General features: G+C 44.6%; 1 protein-coding gene across 13 annotated transcripts in view; it reads right to left on the bottom strand.

The window, feature by feature from the left end:
- RBFOX2 (RNA binding fox-1 homolog 2) overlaps nucleotides 1–18068 on the bottom strand; it is a 431053-nt gene that overhangs the window by 295651 nt on the left and 117334 nt on the right. The window contains exon 1 of one of the 13 annotated variants that reach the window (XM_073644122.1): nucleotides 10313–10619. The exons of 11 other annotated variants lie outside the window; for them this stretch is intronic. In XM_073644122.1, coding sequence (XP_073500223.1) covers nucleotides 10313–10339 — 27 coding nt within the window. In that variant the 5' untranslated portion in view covers nucleotides 10340–10619. Of the gene's footprint in view, nucleotides 1–10312; nucleotides 10620–18068 lie in introns of those variants that run through there. One more of the 13 variants, XM_073644114.1, reaches the window with a different exon arrangement.

Here is an 18068-nt window from a genome sequence, read left to right as displayed (position 1 = left end):
TGATCGAGCATTTGTGGACACTTCAGTTGCTCTACCCATTCACATTACACGATTGTCATTAAGGTGATAATCTTAAGGATTATCAGCCTGTGTAAAACTGTGCATTTGGGGTTTCTGCCTGGATAAAAATGAGATTCAGATTAACCCCTCATTGAGTTAATTTGTGTCATTGCAGTTTGTTTCTCTGAAAGTGTTCAGGTCTGTTCAGTTGGGCACAAAAACTTGGTTTGCAATGATCCTGTACATGCCCGAGCAAATGGACACTTTCAGAAAGAAAAAAGAAAAACTTCTGTTCCCATCATTGCAGGCTATGGCCAGAGTTTGTACAAAATCTGTTTAGAACTTGAGCAACCCCCCCCCCCCCCCCCAAATTCACTGCAGACAGAAAATCAAACTGCCCTTTTTGTTGTCATTGTCACAGGAAACTTGAAATCACAAGTCATTAAAGACACAATGGGAGTTCAAATTGGGAAATCAGCAACTAAGGAAGTTCTTTGGCTACCGCGTGAATTTTCTTGCAAAGACATGTTCTGGAGAGGTCAGCTGCAGCCCTAGTATCCCAACACAAGTACTAGGGCCTCACTTAACATGGCAGCCAGAGTATGTGCATCAGGATGCAGAGACAGTATCGGCCTATGGTAAGTGCTTGGCACCAGAGCAGAGACGCCTCAGTGAGCACTTCACCCTGGGAATTTTCAGCAGTATCCAGGAAAATTTACTTTTTGGGGAGCTCCAGTGTCTTTTTCCAGATGCCTATAAGACATTGAAAGTTAGCACTTTAATGACCGCACCAAAAAAATGTGCAATCTGGATAAGAAAGAATTTTATTTTAAGGTTCTATATTTTACAGATCAGCAGGGTTAAAGTTGTTTAGTAAATTTCTACTAGCAAAAAGGTAAAAAAAAATAGGTAGAGATGCAAGTAATTTATCTGCAATATGGCTGAAACTGCTGCAAATGAATTTGTGTGTGAGCTACAGGATTAGCTAGAATGACTGCAGACCAGCATGTGACTGCTTCCTTTGCATCATATACTCCTACCCCATTCATACCAGTGTAAGGAGTCTGCCGCACTATGTTCTCAGCACCCCCCCCCATACACCTCCAATCCTTCTGTGCACAACACACATGGCCAAAACTACTCCACAATATCATTAATGCAACCAGTTTTTCATACTGAAGTCTTGCTGATATGGTAAAATTACTTTTCCCAAACAGAACCAGTGCGTTCAAGGATAATATGAGGCAGATATAGATTTGAAAAAAAAATGCATGCAAAGACAGATACAGATTTAAGACTGAATTCATACATGCCATTTGGTGCATCTATTTAAAGGGATCTTGTCAGATCCTCCAGCAGACAACCATCTAATGTGTATGACGGTCTTACCTCTTCATGACCATTGATTGTAGCAATTTTCAGCAATGGCCACAACTGCTGTAGCTTGCAATAGAAAAAAAAAATCATTCTGCAGTCATTCTGCTATGAGAGCTTGTGTCTTACATTGTTTACAGCTCATTACTGAGGACAGTCATCACCTCCCGTTTTGAGAATTGAGGGACGGTCATCCACCAGTGCCTATCCGAGTGTGCACAGTAGCTACATTCCTGAGGCAGAGGAGTTAAAGAGGTTGTCCAGTCTGAAGGTCTGCAGTTACTCACTGCCAAATCATGACAGCGTGCAATGATCACAGTGTCATGATTCTGTGTGTTCACATGTTTGCAGTCACATGCTAACTAACCTCATCCAGCTTCTCAATATAAGAATTGAGCCCGATGTCTAGATGGCATGTGATCACAAGTATGCATTCACACACATAAGGTAACTTGAATTCCTACCCGCAAAGGGAATAGAGGGGAAATTGAAACAGTGTGCACACTATTCTCCTGTATGCCTAGTACAGGTGGGCACTTTTCATACTGGCAGTCACATGCCAACTAGACTCATCTGGCTACTGATGAAAAAAATTCAAGATGGATAGCAGAAGTCATGGGTGAATGTGGCATAATGTCCAAGGTAGTGTAACCCATTTAACCAGAGGCCCTTCAATCTGAAGATTGCAGCAAGATCCCATCATCAGCAAGTGATGCTATAAGCCCAGTAACTGTGTATACATTTATAAAATAAAAACCTCCACACTCCCCTCTCAGACTTTAACCTTTTCAACAATGTGAGCGACAGAAGACATTGTTGGAACGTCACCAGTGAAGGTGGCAAGTATATGATGTTTTTAGGTTACATAGGGCTCTGTTACATTTGATATGGGGCTGTCTGAAGACAACCATCCACTAAATTTCACTTTCTGTGTGATTAATGGTTGTTGAGACCAAAAAAAAAAAAAAAAAAGTATATTTTCCCTGTAGCCACTGGGTTTCAGTCATCTGGGAGGTGAGGGGATCTCCAAGTCACCACTCACTACAGTGAGTACACAGTTATCACTGCCCCCATACCTTGACCAACAGCCAGCTATGTAGTGTGTGCAGAGCTTGCTGTAAGTCAAGGGGCAGGGGAGTGATTGTGATCACGGTAGTGAGTGATTGTGATCAGATTACAGGACTTGAATCTGCAGTTGTTCAATTTGCTTACAGTATATACTGCAATGCCCCAATATATAGTGTAAATCTCTAGTCTCCTTTGAAGCTCAGCGTATAGTTGAGCTTCAGAGGCATACCAGGAGGATTGCAACACTTGTGGGGGATGCTCCTTTAGCAGGCCCCCAGTTGCCATAGTAACCCAACTGCATTCCACAATCGCATCACAGATCGCCAATGGGAGCTTGTAAGCGCGAGAAACAGCACTCATTTCATTTAAATGTCACTGTCAGATTGCCAGCAGCATTTACATAGTTAACAGCTGGAGCTCATCTACAGCCAGGCTGTTGAGACAAACGCCGCCCATTTAATATAGCCGGTATCTGCTGCGTATGGATAGAGCTCAGTTCCTGAGCCCTCTCTGCACTCAATCATGTACATGTATGAGATATTGCATTAAGGCTATGTGCCCACTATGCAGAAGTGCTCTTGATTTTTCCTGAGCGTTTCTGCATCTCCCTGGCAGAAAAAACGATAATCCGCAGCGGAAATTTCTGCAGCATGTGCACAGCACATGCGGATCATCATTGGGGAACATGGCAGACCTTCTACCATGCGTTTATGCGTTGCCGCTGCAGAAACGCTTAAAAACGCATCGTGGGCACACAGCCTAAGGGTTTAATGCAGTTTATACTACAAAGAATGTAAATTCCTAACAGATCCAGCAGCAAATACATTAAAGGCTTTTTACCAAGTTTTTGGATCATCCCTTACTGATCTGATATGGGATCATATCCTGATTAATGGGATCAAACCAATGGGATCCCAAGAACGAGGCTCTGCAGACTGTCTGGAGTACAGGCTGGAGTCACATTCAAGTGATCAGTGGGAGTCCCAGCAGTCAGACCCCCTCACTGATCAAGTTACCCACCTACCCTTGGTACTAAATGTGGACAGTGATCGACTTACTTGAAAGACTAAGCATGAAAAACTGTAGTCTCCTTGCAATAAAAATGAACTTAACCAAAAAAAAAAAAAAAAGTTGACCACTTTATTTCAGCAGACACAAAATCACCTGTTTACATCATTCCAGTGATCTTTACCTCAGGAGGACAAGTCAGCTGATATAATTTTAACAGCACAACAGTGACAAACGCAGACTGGTTGCTTTAATAGTAGGTTGGTGCTTGACATCATTGTCTTTTGTTGACCATGGTCACTGACAAGGACTTGTGTGCAGTTATCACTGCTTTACAGGAAAAATCATTGCTGTTTGTAAGATTGATTTGGGGACAATCTAATCAAAGGCTTCAGAGAACTTTCTGAACTCTTGGGTGGCAATATCTTAAATTGGGACCAACGCCGATGCATAGCTTACTCTGGAATGGCAGCAGGCAGTGCCTCTGCACCCACAGTGAGGAAGGCTTTTGGAGTTAGGCATGATGTCTACGACAGCAAAGGATCCACTTCACTCTAATGATATCAGACTAACATTCTACAGGAACTCGACTGCAGAGGACTTGGGTAGAGTTATGTTCTGATAAAACCCCCTTCAGACTGGGCGCAACTTCTCCCAAAGATCCAGGAGCAGTTTGATGAATAGTGCTTTTTCCCAGCACAATGGAACACTGTCGTAAGATAAAAGTAATAACCAAGTGGCTCGGTGAACAAAACAATGAGATTTTGAGTCCATGACCAGGAAACTTCCCAGATCTCAGTCCCATTGTGAACCTGTAGTCAATCCTCAAAGTGGGTGGGCAAAAAAAAAACACCACGAAGTTGTGATGGGCAAAGGGCAGAAGTCTTGAAAATAAGAGTCATCAAGGTAAATACTGAGTCGTTACATAAAATTTATGTATTTGGTCAGTAAAACTAAGGACTTATGAAATGTTTATAATTGTACTTCAATAACAATAGCAATATCAGACCAAGATCAGAAAAACGCCAAAGCAGCAAACTGAAAACCCAATGTGCGTCTCAAAACTTTTGGCCATGACTGTAGTGCCGCCATATTTTACAGCACCTTTTGGACACTCTCTCAATTCACATGTTAAGTGGGATTGGCACAGGGACTGAAGACACCAAGGACAGTTTAACTGTAGAACTAGTAACTGAAGAGCTAAATTCAGACATCTGTTATTGCACAAGTGTTCTGTCTGCAATTTTCATGGACAGACCATATACCCTTATAATCTGTGGGGCTGTCCATGTCAGTGTTTTTATTTTTCTCTTTGTCAAAATAAACCACACATGGCAGGAATCCTGGATCAAAAATCACCCATACTAATCTGTGGGTCCATGAAAAACTGAACAGCACATAGCAGCAACAAGTATTTAACAGTGTAAAGGTAAACCGTCATACAAGATGAAATCACTGATAGTAAAAATGGATACGGTTTAAACACTGCCAAAAAGCCATGTGTTTTTTCCATGTAGAGAAGAGGGGAAAAAAGCCACCTTCTATCCAGACCTCTTATAAAACCTAAGGGGTAATCATTCTGCCGCAGCAGAAGTTTGTGAAACAATCTGCACTGTACTCACCTTCCCCAGATACACAGGCAAACCTCCACCATTTCTCCTGGTGCCTAGGATTAGCTGTGGCCCTGATGGCATATCGGCATAGCAGCAGCCAGTCCATGAACTCCGCCAGTGTGGATGGAGTGCCCACCTTTAGATCAGCTAAGCTCACCGATCGGCTGCAGCGCCGTTGATGTGACAAGCAGCAGAAACAGCGAGGGGAGCCATATTTTTAACATACTGCAGCCAGGGAAGAACATTGTTTGAAAGAGGACAACCCCTTTAATCTGTTTATTGCATCTATATGTCCATTGCATTAGCTTTGCATTACTGTAGTCGTTTACATCTGCCCACATTACAACCCCTGGCAAAAATTATGAAATCACCGGGCTCGGAGGATGTTCATTCAGTTGTTTAATGTTGTTGAAAAAAAAGCAGATCACAGACATGGCACAAAACTAAAGTCATTTCAAATGGCAACTTTAAGGCTTTAAGAAACACTAAAAGATCAAGAACAAAATGTGGTACTCAGTAAGGGTAATTTTTTTCATTCCAAGCAGAGGGAAAAAATTATGGAATCATGAAAAACAAACACACAAAAGAACACTCCAATACATCACTAGTATTTTGTTGCACCACCCCTGGCTTTAATAACAGCTTGCAGTCTCTGAGGAATGGAGTTAATGAGTGACAAACAGTACTCTTCATCAATCTGGCTCCAACTTTCTCTGATTGCTGTTGCCAGATCAGCTTTGCAGGTTGGAGCCTTGTCATGAACCATTTTCTTCAACTTCCACAAAAGATTTTCAATTGGATTGAGATCCGGACAATTTGCAGGCAATGATATTGACCTTATGTGTCTTTCAAGGAATATTTTCACAGTTTTTGCTCTATGGCAGGATGCATTATCATCTTGAAAAATGATGTCATCATCCCCAAACATCCTTTCAATTGATGGGATAAGAAAACTGTCCAAAATATCAATGTAAACTTGGGCATTTACTGAAGATGTAATGACAGCCTTCTCCCCACTGCCTTTACCTGACATGCAGCCCCATATCATCAATGACTGTGGAAATTTGCATGTTCTCTTCATGCAGTCATCTTTATAAATCTCATTGGAACGGCACCAAACAAAAGTTCCAGCATCATCACCTTGCCCAATGCAGATTCACGATTCATCACTGAATATGACTTTCATCCAGTCATCCACGATTGCTTTTCCTTAGCCCATTGTAACCTTGTTTTTTTTCTGTTTAGGCGTTAATGATGGCTTATGTTTAGCTTTTTCTGTATGTAAATCCCATTTCCGTTAGGCGGTTTCTTACAGTTCGGTCACAGACAGACTCCAGTTTTCTACCATTCGTTCCTCATTTGTTGTGCATTTCCTGTTTTGGAGACATATTGCTTTAAGTTTCAGGTCTTGACGCTTTGATGTCTTCCTTGGTCTACCAGTATGTTTGCCTTTAACAACCTTCGCATGTTGTTTGTATTAGGTCCAGATTTTAGACACAGCTGACTGAACAACCAACATCTTTTGCAACATTGCGTGATGATTTACCTTCTTTTAAGAGTTTAATGACCCTCTCCTTTGTTTCAATTGACATCTCTCGTGTTGGAGCCATGATTCATGTCAGTCCACTTGGTGCAACAGCTCTCCAAGGTGTGATCACTCCTTTTTAGATGTAGACTAACGAGCAGATCTAATTTAGATCTAATTTGATGCAGGTGTTATTTTTTTAAATGAAAATTTACAGGGTGATTCCATAATTTTTTCCCTCTGCTTGGTCTGAAAAAAAATTACCCTTACCGAGTACCACATTTTTGTTATCTTGATTTCTTTTAGTGTTTCTTAAAGCCATAAAGTTGCCATTTGAAATTACTTTAGTTTTGTGCCATGTCTGTGATATGCTTTTTCAACATTAAACAACTGAATGAACATCCTCCGAGCCCAGTGATTCCATAATTTTTGCCAGGGGTCGTATATGCACTATAAAAGGTGCCTCTACTGCACCTAATGGACAATGCTGGAGTGGGTTTCTTATTTGGCAATTTTTTTTTTGCCTTCACAGGTTTAACAAAAATCACACGAAAATACAATGCAGTGAGGTGCCCTGATTTGAATACACTCAAAAGCAGCTAGAAAAGTTAAGACTGGCACAAAAATGGGCACCGAAGGGTGTTGAAAGGGTTAAATGAATTGGCCGCTGATCTCACAATGCAGACACGGATAGTGATGCCCAACATCTAATTCATGACACTCCAGCCTAACCAAATTGGTCCTGGGCATCAGAACTGGCATCAATGTGAGCAAATAATCAATTTGCACTGATTTGAATAAGTAACTGGTGTTTAAAGGGTTAAACGACTGAGCCACTAACCCCTTAAAAAACACCACTTATGAAAATCAGTGAAAATTGACTAATTTGCCCACATTGATGCCAGTTCTGATGCCCATGACCAATTTGGTCAGGCTACAGTGTCCTGAATTAGATGTGGGGCATCACTATCCTTGTCTGCATTGTGAGATCAGCAGCCAAGTCATTTAACCTTCTCAATGCCTCTGGTGCCCACTTTATAGTTGGTGTAGCTGCTTTTAAGTGTATTCACATCAGGGAACCTCGCTGCAGTGTATTTTATTTTTGTGATTTTTGTTAAAAACTAAAAAAAAAATAAAATAAATTGAAGAAACCAATTTCAGCATCTTAGCTAATGGCATGAATGATACAATTGCAAGAAAATCCACCATTTCCATGAATGCAAGTGGTTTTCAGTTGCAGAAATGTCTAACAATCAGCAACATAGGGGTACACCCCTACACTGCAATAGAGAGCCCCCACATGCAAGGCAGAGCCTTGGAGGAAACATGAGCACAGGAAGGTTCACATTTCCTGCACAGAGAAATAAGTGCATCAGTCACTGATCCCATAGTGAGCCACGGCCCTGCAGCAGGGAGGGCAGGCTTCGGACAGGCACACGCGTGTTCATCCCCCCTCCACCTCATCTCTAGTTGGTACTTTACTAGTTTCCCTTTCCTGGGCGATGGTGAACAGCATTAAAGAATGGGAGCGGCTTACTCCAACCCTACAGTCTTATGGCATTTCCAGGATATGAGCATTTTTTGGAGGAAACATTACATTTAAGCCAAGTATTCAGAAGAACACTCAGTCTGGATGATCAGGTCGTGTCACCATGTCGTTATTAGCATGTGAACGGGTGCTGCAGATAGCACCATGCTGTATAAAGGCAGAACCATCCTAGTAACAGATGTTCTGTTCCCCTCAGCGCTCAGACACAGTCTACGGTTAGTCTCCCCCCCCCCCCAGTGCCCAGGACCGGACATTACTCAGCAGCCTCTGCGGACGCCCCCCGGTGCCCAGGACCGGACATTACACAGCAGTCTCTGCGGACGCCCCCCGGTGCCCAGGACCGGACATTACACAGCAGCCTCTGCGGACGCCCCCCGGTGCCCAGGACCGGACATTACACAGCAGCCTCTGCGGACGCCCCCCGGTGCCCAGGACCGGACATTACACAGCAGCCTCTGCGGACGCCCCCCGGTGCCCAGGACCGGACATTACACAGCAGCCTCTGCGGACGCCCCCCGGTGCCCAGGACCGGACATTACACAGCAGTCTCTGCGGACGCCCCCCGGTGCCCAGGACCGGACATTACACAGCAGTCTCTGCGGACGCCCCCCGGTGCCCAGGACCGGACATTACACAGCAGTCTCTGCTGACGCCCCCCGGTGCCCAGGACCGGACATTACACAGCAGTCTCTGCTGACGCCCCCCGGTGCCCAGGACCGGACATTACACAGCAGCCTCTGCGGACGCCCCCCGGTGCCCAGGACCAGACATTACACAGCAGTCTCTGCGGACGCCCCCCGGTGCCCAGGACCAGACATTACACAGCAGTCTCTGCGGACGCCCCCCGGTGCCCAGGACCGGACATTACACAGCAGTCTCTGCTGACGCCCCCCGGTGCCCAGGACCGGACATTACACAGCAGTCTCTGCTGACGCCCCCCGGTGCCCAGGACCGGACATTACACAGCAGCCTCTGCGGACACCCCCCAGTGCCCAGGACCGGACATTACACAGCAGTCTCTGCTGACGCCCCCCGGTGCCCAGGACCGGACATTACACAGCAGTCTCTGCTGACGCCCCCCGGTGCCCAGGACCAGACATTACACAGCAGTCTCTGCTGACGCCCCCGGTGCCCAGGACCGGACATTACACAGCAGTCTCTGCTGACGCCCCCCGGTGCCCAGGACCGGACATTACACAGCAGTCTCTGCGGACACCCCCCGGTGCCCAGGACCGGACATTACACAGCAGCCTCTGCGGACACCCCCCAGTGCCCAGGACTGGACATTACACAGCAGCCTCTGCGGACGCCCCCCAGTGCCCAGGACCGGACATTACAAAGCCTCTGCGGACACCAGAGCTGCTCCATTTCTGAACTCCAGAAACAATTCGGATTCGGTGCCAGCCCCGCCCAGTAATATGGAAATCCTCAGCACATAGAAGGCAATGCGCCCCAGGGAAGGGGAAGCACGGAGTCCCGCTATCCCGGGTCGGCTGCACGCCGTGCGCCCCAGCTGCAGTCACAGGGAGAGCCCGGGACAGACTCCATTGCGTCACTAGCGCACCGCACACCATGTCTCCGCAGTGCACAGGCGGCCTGACTGCACAGGGGCACAAATTACGTTCTCTGTTGCCCGGCGATACAAGGACAAGTGCCGGTCGCCAAATGCGACTATCGCCCTTTGTAGTGGTGGCAGGCGGCGGTGTGCACGGAGAGCAGGGCCATTCTCCGCAGCAATAAGGTGCGGGCTCCTCCTGAGCCCCCGCCACATCCACACACTACGTGCTGCTGTATAGGGAATGGCCGAGCTCCACTCACAATAACCTTCAAATTGCAGTAAGCGCCCCCGCCCCCACCACGGGAGACACCTACTCCACTGGAACGTGGCCGGCACAGCCGTGATGCAGGATTCCCTGCGCACTCCGTGTACCGGGGCATGCCCGGCCGAGGGCACCGCAGCAGCGGATACGTGCCAGCCAGTCACCTGGGGCCGCGCCGCGCCGCTACACAATCACTGCCCTATACACCACGGCGGAAAACGCACAAAGACAAAATGGGGAACGTCTGGAAGACGCAGCTCCGCGCGGGGTCTGGCCGCACATGGGGCCAATTACACAAAACAAAGCATGGGAGGGGGCTGGGCAGAGCGGCGCAATGGACACACGCCAGCCTTACCTGCGAGACCATTTTATTCTTCTCCATAAACCACCAGAGAAGAGCAGCCCGCGTACGCGCAGAGTCCCTAGAGCAGAGTCCGGCCGGCGGGGGCGCAGAGTCCTGAGAGCAGGGTCCTGGGATCTGTGCTCCTCGCGATCAGCCTTTGGCTGCGATCCTGAACAATTCTTTTCTGTCCTTGTGTACGGCTCCTTCCTTCCTTCCTAGCTTTCTTTGCTCCCTTTCTCTCAGGATCAAGCTCCTCCTTTTGACACCAGGGGCAATTTATCACTGCTCTGCCACTCCTCCTCCCTCCCCCTCCCGACTTGCTCCCAGTTCTCTCCTATCTCTTCCTTTCCCCTCCCCCTTCCTCTCCTGCCTGGCTCACTACAAGGGACACATATCCCATTACACATGGCAGAGAGGGAGAGTAAAAACAGAGCCAGCTGGGTGGAAGCTAAGGAGCAGAGAATGCAGCAGGAGCTCCACAGGAGAAGGCCTGTCTGCTCACACACACACTCACACAGTCACTCTCACACACACTCACCTGGGATTTCATGGATGGAGCAGTGTGGAAATGTTAAGAGCTACGTTCACACCGTGCAGTAAACCAGTGATTGTTGCAGGTCGGCCTTCATTGGCGTCTCATCTAAATATACATTTAACTTTTCCATTTTTTGCCTTTTCCTTCCATAACTTTTACAGAAGCTCGCCCTGGACAGAACTAGTTTATTCACAAACCCTGCTTAACCCCTTAAGGACCGAGCCACTTGATAGGTTAGTGACTGAGCCTCATTTTTTTTAATTTGACCACTGTCACTTTATCAAGTAATAACGCTGGAAAGCTTCAATGGATCCCGGTGATCTGGAGATTGTTTTTTCGTAACATATTGTTCTTCATGATAGTGGTAAAAAAAATTCGATACAACTTTTACTTGATTTGTGAAAATATTGGAAATTTGGCAAAAATGTTGAAAATTTCACAATTTTCAAACTTTTAATTCGTAAGCCCTTAAAATCAGAGAGATATGTCACACAAAATAGTTAATAAATAACATTTCCCACATGTCTACTTTACATCAGCACAATTATTGAAGCATCATTTTTTGTTAGGAAGCTATAACGGTTAAAAGTTGACCAGCAATTTCTCATTTTTCCTACAAAATTTACAAAACCATTTTTTAGGGACCACATCACATTTGAAGTGACTGAGGGGTCTATATGACAGAAAATACCCAAAAGTGACACCATTCTAAAAACTGCACCTCTCAAGGTGCTCAAAACCCCATTCAAGAAGTTTATTAACCCTTCAGGTGCTTCACAGCAATTAATGGAATGTGGAAGCAAAAAATGAAAATTGTACTTTTTTTCACAAAAAATTTACTTTAGACTCCCAATTTTTTATTTTCACAAGTGTAACAGGAGAAATGGAGCCTCAAAGTTTGTTGTGCAATTTCTCCTGAGTGCGCCAATACCCCATATGTGGGGTAAAACTACTGTTTGGGCGCACAGCAGGGCTCGGAAGGGAAAGAGCACAGTTTGATTTTTGTTGAGTTTGGAGAACCCCTAAAGTGCCTAAACAGTGGAAACCCCCCACAACTGACTCCATTAGACCACACAAGGAATGTATCTAGATGTGTGGTGAGCACCTTGAACCCACAGGTGCTTCACAGAAGTTTATAACGTAGAGCCATGAAAATTAAAAAAAAAAAATCAAATTGTTTCCCACAAAAATGTTCTTTTAGCCCCAATTTTTTTTATTTTCACAAGGGTAACAAGAGAAATTGCACAAAAAATTGTATGGTGTATTTTCTCCTAAGTACGCCGATACCCCATGTGTGGGGGAAAACTACTTTTGGAGGTACAGTGCAAAGCTCAAAAGGGAAGAAGCGCCATATTGGAGTTCAGATTTTTCTGGAATGGTTTGCGGGTGCCATGGTACATTGGCAGAGCCCCTGAGGTCCCAGAGCAGCAGAAACCCCCCCCCCCCATAAGTGACTTTATTTTACAAACTACACCTCTCAATTAATTCATCTAGGAGTGCAGTGAGCATGTTAACATCACATGTGCCTCAGAAATTTATTCCATTGTGCGGTGAAGAAAGAATAGCTACATTTTTACTGGTAAAATGTTGTTTTAGCCCCAAATTTTTTATTTTTGGAAGGGCTAGTAGAAAAAAATGAACATCACAGTTTGTTGTGCAATTTCTCCTGAGTGCGGCAATACCCTAAATGTAATTGGGTACTACTTTTCAGTCGCAGTGCAAAGCTCAGAGAGAAAGGAGCGTCATATTATGATGCAAATTTTAGTGTTCTGGTTTGTAGGTGCCATGACCCACTGGAAGAGCCCCGAGGTGCGAGAACATCTGAATCCCCATTTTACAAACTACACCTCTCAATGAATTCATCTAGGGCTGCAGTGATCATATTGACACCACAGATGTTGTCACAGAATTTTACACCATTGGGCGATGAAGAAAAACAATAATTAAATTACCACAAAAATGTAGTTTTAGCCCCAGATTTTACATGGGGAAATGGATAAAAATGGCACCAAAATTTGTCACACAATTTCTGAACATGGAAATACTCCATATTGGCTGTATAGTACCGCTTCGCCACATGACGAGACTCGGGAGGGATGGAGCGCTATTTGCCTCCTGGAGCGCAGATTTTCCTAGAATAGTTTGTGGACTCCATATACACTGTGGAGTCGGTATAAAATGGACCGACTCCAACTCTTAAAATATATAATAAATTGGGTACAGTAATTCAATGCAGTTTGTGGGGAATATTTTTTTCATAAGAATTTGGGAAAGTTATGAAATGTCCTAGAAATGTCTGTCCTATTCCTGATTTAAGGGTCCAGACTTTTAGCTGAGCTGAATCTGTGCTACAGTAAATTGATCACTTAAACATGAGCCATGTATGAGGGAGTCAGAGTCGTGGAGTCGAAGTTGGAGTCGGTGTTATGGAAATTGAGGAGTCGGAGGTTTGGCTTACCGACTCCACAGCCCTGCCTATACAGAGTGCTAGAAGTGAAGAACACCCCTCTCAAGTGACCCCATTTTGGAAAATTATTTTCCTGCTAAACATGTGGACGCTAAATGTAGTTTAGGCACACTGTCAGGCACAAAAGGGAGGGGGCATTTTGATTTGGGAGTGCAGAATTCGCTGGATTTCTTTTGGGGGGCGAGGAGCCATGGCACTTTTCCAGAGCCTTTGTACTACCAGTAACGTGGAAGCCCCCTATATTTCTCTTAACAGATGACGGTCCTGAGTGGGGACTTGCTTTTTTTGTGGATTGAGTTGAAGCTTTTATTGGGAACATTTTACATAACATTTGGGATCACATTTATCCTGTGCTCTACGCTGAGCACTTACATTGGAGTTTCCATCTAAATCTCTGAATGACATGATTCAGATGAAACCGCCAAGGGATCCATTCACTACAATGAGGTAGTAGAGTTACTCTGGACTCCGTCTGGCCTCCGTTCAGCGGTATTCTTCTTTTCAGAAGGGCAGTAAACATATATGCCCTCTAAAAACAATACTTTTATTTTTATACTATTTAAAAACACACCTATGCCAGTGTATATAAAATACAGAATATTTCTATAATTGTCAGAAATTCAATAATGGCGCATCTCTCTGAGGAGGATAATTGTTCCAAAATACAGCAAGGACTTACATAGCCCTAATATGCCTCTAATATGATCCTGCCTGACGTGGAGGCAGCCTTCAGCCTCCTGCAATGTACATCATGCAGCTTTATCATTCCTTGACATAGAATCCCGGTATCGGCCTCCTGATGAACCTAATGATAGGCGAAACGTGTCGAGACATAGTTTGAATGAAAGCTAAGTCTATCAATTGATCTTTGTCCATCTATATATTTTTTATGATTTGTATATTAGGAATATCTATGTATTAGATTAGGCAGTCACCTTTCTATATCATGTTTAGTTCACCCCGTAGGGTGTAACAGGGACAGCCGCCGGTGAGACGGGGGCGCCAAAAAGCATTATTGGGGTGCTAACCTCCACGTCAGGCAGGATCATATTAGAGGCATATTAGGGCTATATAAGTCCTTGCTGTATCTTGGAACAATTGTCCTCCTCAGGGAGATGTGCCATTATTGAATTTCTGACAATAATAGAAATATTCTGTATTTTATATACACGGGCATAGGTGTGTTTTAAATAGTATAAAAATAAAAGTATTGTTTTTAGAGGGTATATTCAGGCTACTTCAGCACAAACCTTCTTGGTATAATCTATATGTTAAATTTCTTTTCAGAAGTGCACAAAACTGTGGGCAACGGCACTTTTATACACACCTCAAAAGACAGACACCGCCGGATCACAGGCCAGACTGCATCCATGGTGCCTTCATCTGCCTCATTATAGGGAGTCTTCCGCCGGGGGTTCCTTCTGAATCACGTACGGACACCACGGTGTAAGTGCTCAGCGCAGGGTAAATGTGAGCCGAGCCTTACTGCGATCTTTAGGAGGAAGAATGAACAAATCAACAGCAGATGAAGAATTGGTTTTATTTTTTACACCTTTCCTCGCGGTATAAGTGATTAGACAACTTTATTCTTCAGGTTGGTGCAATTACAGCGATACCAGATTTATATCAGGTTTTTATATTTGGCTGCTGTCACACACTAAAAGACGTTTTTTTCTCCAAAAAACTAGTTTTTACATCGCCATATTTTGAGAGCTATAATTTTTCCATATTTCTGCCGACAGAGTTATGTGACGACTTATTTTTTGCAGGATGAGTTGAAGTTTTTATTGGTACCATTTTCAGGCACATTACATTTTTCAATAGCTTTCTATTCCGATTTTTGGGAGGCAGAATTAACAAAAAACAGCAATTCAGGATTTTTTTTATGCCGTTCTGCATCTGCAATTGATAAGATGACTTTATTGTTTGGGTCAGGACAATTACAGCAATATCAGATTTATGGCATTTTTTTATGTTTTGCTGCTTTTACACAAAAACTTATGGGAAAAAAAATATTTTTGCATTGCTTTATTCTGAAAGGTATAACTTTTAAATTTTCCACTGATGGAGCTGTAAAGTGGCTTGTTTTCTTGCGGGACAAGATGACATTTTCAGCTTTACCATTTTTATTTACATTCATCTTTTTGATTGCGTTTTATTCCACTTTTTTCCAGTGGCATGATGAAAAAGCACACTTTTTTACGGAGTTCACTGAAAGGGTTAACTAGAGTGACACTTTTATATATCGGGTTGTACCGGATGCGGCAATACCAAATATATGTACTTTTTTGTTTAATTTTTTTTACAGAGAAATGTGTATTTCTATGTAAAAATACACCCCCCCCATATGATGCTTCATACAGAATAATGGACCCCATATAATGTTCCATACAGAATAATGGGTCCCATATAATGCTCCATACAAAATAATGGAACCCATATAATGCTACATACAGAATAATGGACCCCATATAATGCTCCATACAGGACAATGGACCCCATATAATGCTCCATACAGAATAACGGACCCCATATAATGCTCCATACAGAATAATGGACCTCATATATTGATCCATACGGAATGGGCCCCATATAATGCTCCATACAGTATGGGCCCAATATGCTTCATACAGAATAATGGACCCCATATAATGCTCTATACAGAATAATGGACCTCATATATTGATCCATACATAATGGGCCCCATATAATGCTCCATACAGTATAATGGACCCCATAGAATGCTCCATACAGGATAATGGACCCCATAAAATGCTCCATACAGTATAATGGACCCCATAGAATACTCCATACAGGATAATGGACCCCATATAATACTTCATACAGGATAATGGACCCCATACAGGGCCGGACTGGCCATCTGGCAGCTCTGTCAAATGCCAGATGGGCCGGTCCGGCCGTGGGCCGCATTACCTGCTATTAGCAATTGTGACGGGGCACAGAGCCGAAGGCTCCGTCACTTACTTAGGCAGGCCGCGGGCATCCCTTCAAACGCAGCGCAGGTCACTTGCGCAGGAGGGCCGTGGGCATCCCTTAAGCTGGGGGCTTGCTGGAGGCCGTCGCATGCAGGTGACGTCGGTGGTCGATGACGTCACTGCATCGCATCGCCAGCGTCCACTGAGAGACGGGACAGAAGAGGTGATGGACGCTGAGGAGGATGAGGAGACAGGATTAGGTGAGTATAAAGATTTTTTTTATTTTTGGGTGCTGTGGGAAACCGTAATACTATATAGGGGCTGTTTGTGGGGGATGATTCTGCTATATGGGGGCTGTTTGTGGGAGACCATCATACTACATGGGAGCTGTTTGTGGGGAACCATCATACTACATGGGGGCTGTTTGTGGGGGATCATCTTACTATATGGAGGCTGTTTGTGGGGGATTATCCTGCTATATGGGGGCTGTTTGTGGGGGATCATCCTGCTATATGGGGGCTGTTTGTGGGGGACCATAATACTATATGGGGGCTGTTTGTGGGGGACCATAATACTATATGGAGGCCGTTTGTGGGGGACCATAATACTACATGGGGGCTGTTTGTGGGAGATCATCATACCACATGGGGACTGTTTGTGGGGGCTCATCTTGCTATATGGAGGCTGTTTGTGGGGGACCATCTTACTACATAGGGACTGTTTGTGGTGGATCATTCTGCCATATGGGGGCTCTTTGTGGGGAATCATCCTGCTATATGGGGGCTGTTTGTGGGGAACCATAATACTATATGGGGGCTGTTTGTGGGGGAAAATCCTGCTATATAGGGGCTGTTTATGGGGAACTATAATACTACATGGGGGCCATTTGTGAGGAACAATAATACTATATGGGGGTTGTTTGTGGGGGAGCATCATACTATATGGGAGCTGTTTGTGGCGGACCGGACCATTATTCTATATAGAGGACTGTTTGTGGGGGACCATCATACTATATGAGGGCTGTTTGTGGGGGACCATCATACTATATGAGGACTGTTTGTGGGGGACCATCATACTATATGAGGGCTGTTTGTGGGGGACCATCATACTATATGAGGGCTGTTTGTGGGGGACCATCATACTATATGGGAGGCTGTTTGGGGGAACCATCATACTATATAGGGGTCTGTGGGGGATCTTCATCTTGTGTGGGGGCAGCTGTGGTGGACATTATACTGTGTGGAGGTCTATAGGGTACATTATACTATACGGTGGGCTGTGGTGACCTTCATACTGTATGAGGTGATTAAGGGGGACATCAAATTTAATGGGGTGGTTATGAGGGACATCATGCTTTATATAGGAGTCTGTTGTGCACCTCATACTGTATATTAGGGGCTGTGCCGAATACCATAATGTATGGGGGGCTGTGGTGACCATCTTAATATGTGGGTGCTGTGCTGCATCATGCTTTGTATATGGTTTGTGAGGTCATCATACCATGTGGGGCATAATACTTTATGAGGGTCACGAAAGGGGTATAATAGAGGGTGAGACCACTTAGGGGCTTTAGTAGAGGGAAAATAAATGTAAGTGCTGCAATACATATCCTCCGTTTCTTAGAAAGTTGGGAGATATGCCCCTTTTTGACGTGATAAAACGTTTTCTATGGGACCTGTTATTTCTATGTACTCCCCTGGGAGGCCCAATGGGGGGTCGTAGTCATTATGGGGAAGCAAGGAGGAATTATTATTATAAGAAAGCACAGGGGCTGTTTGTATTATTATAACTACTGTAGGTGCATGGTCACTATTATAAGGGGTCACGGGA

This window comes from Phyllobates terribilis, unplaced genomic scaffold (assembly GCF_046119375.1).
Source record: "Phyllobates terribilis strain yellow unplaced genomic scaffold, ASM4611937v1 Scaffold_8__6_contigs__length_399053987, whole genome shotgun sequence".
Classification (NCBI taxonomy): Eukaryota; Metazoa; Chordata; class Amphibia; order Anura; family Dendrobatidae; genus Phyllobates; species Phyllobates terribilis.
This window is presented reverse-complemented; position numbering and strand designations above follow the sequence as displayed.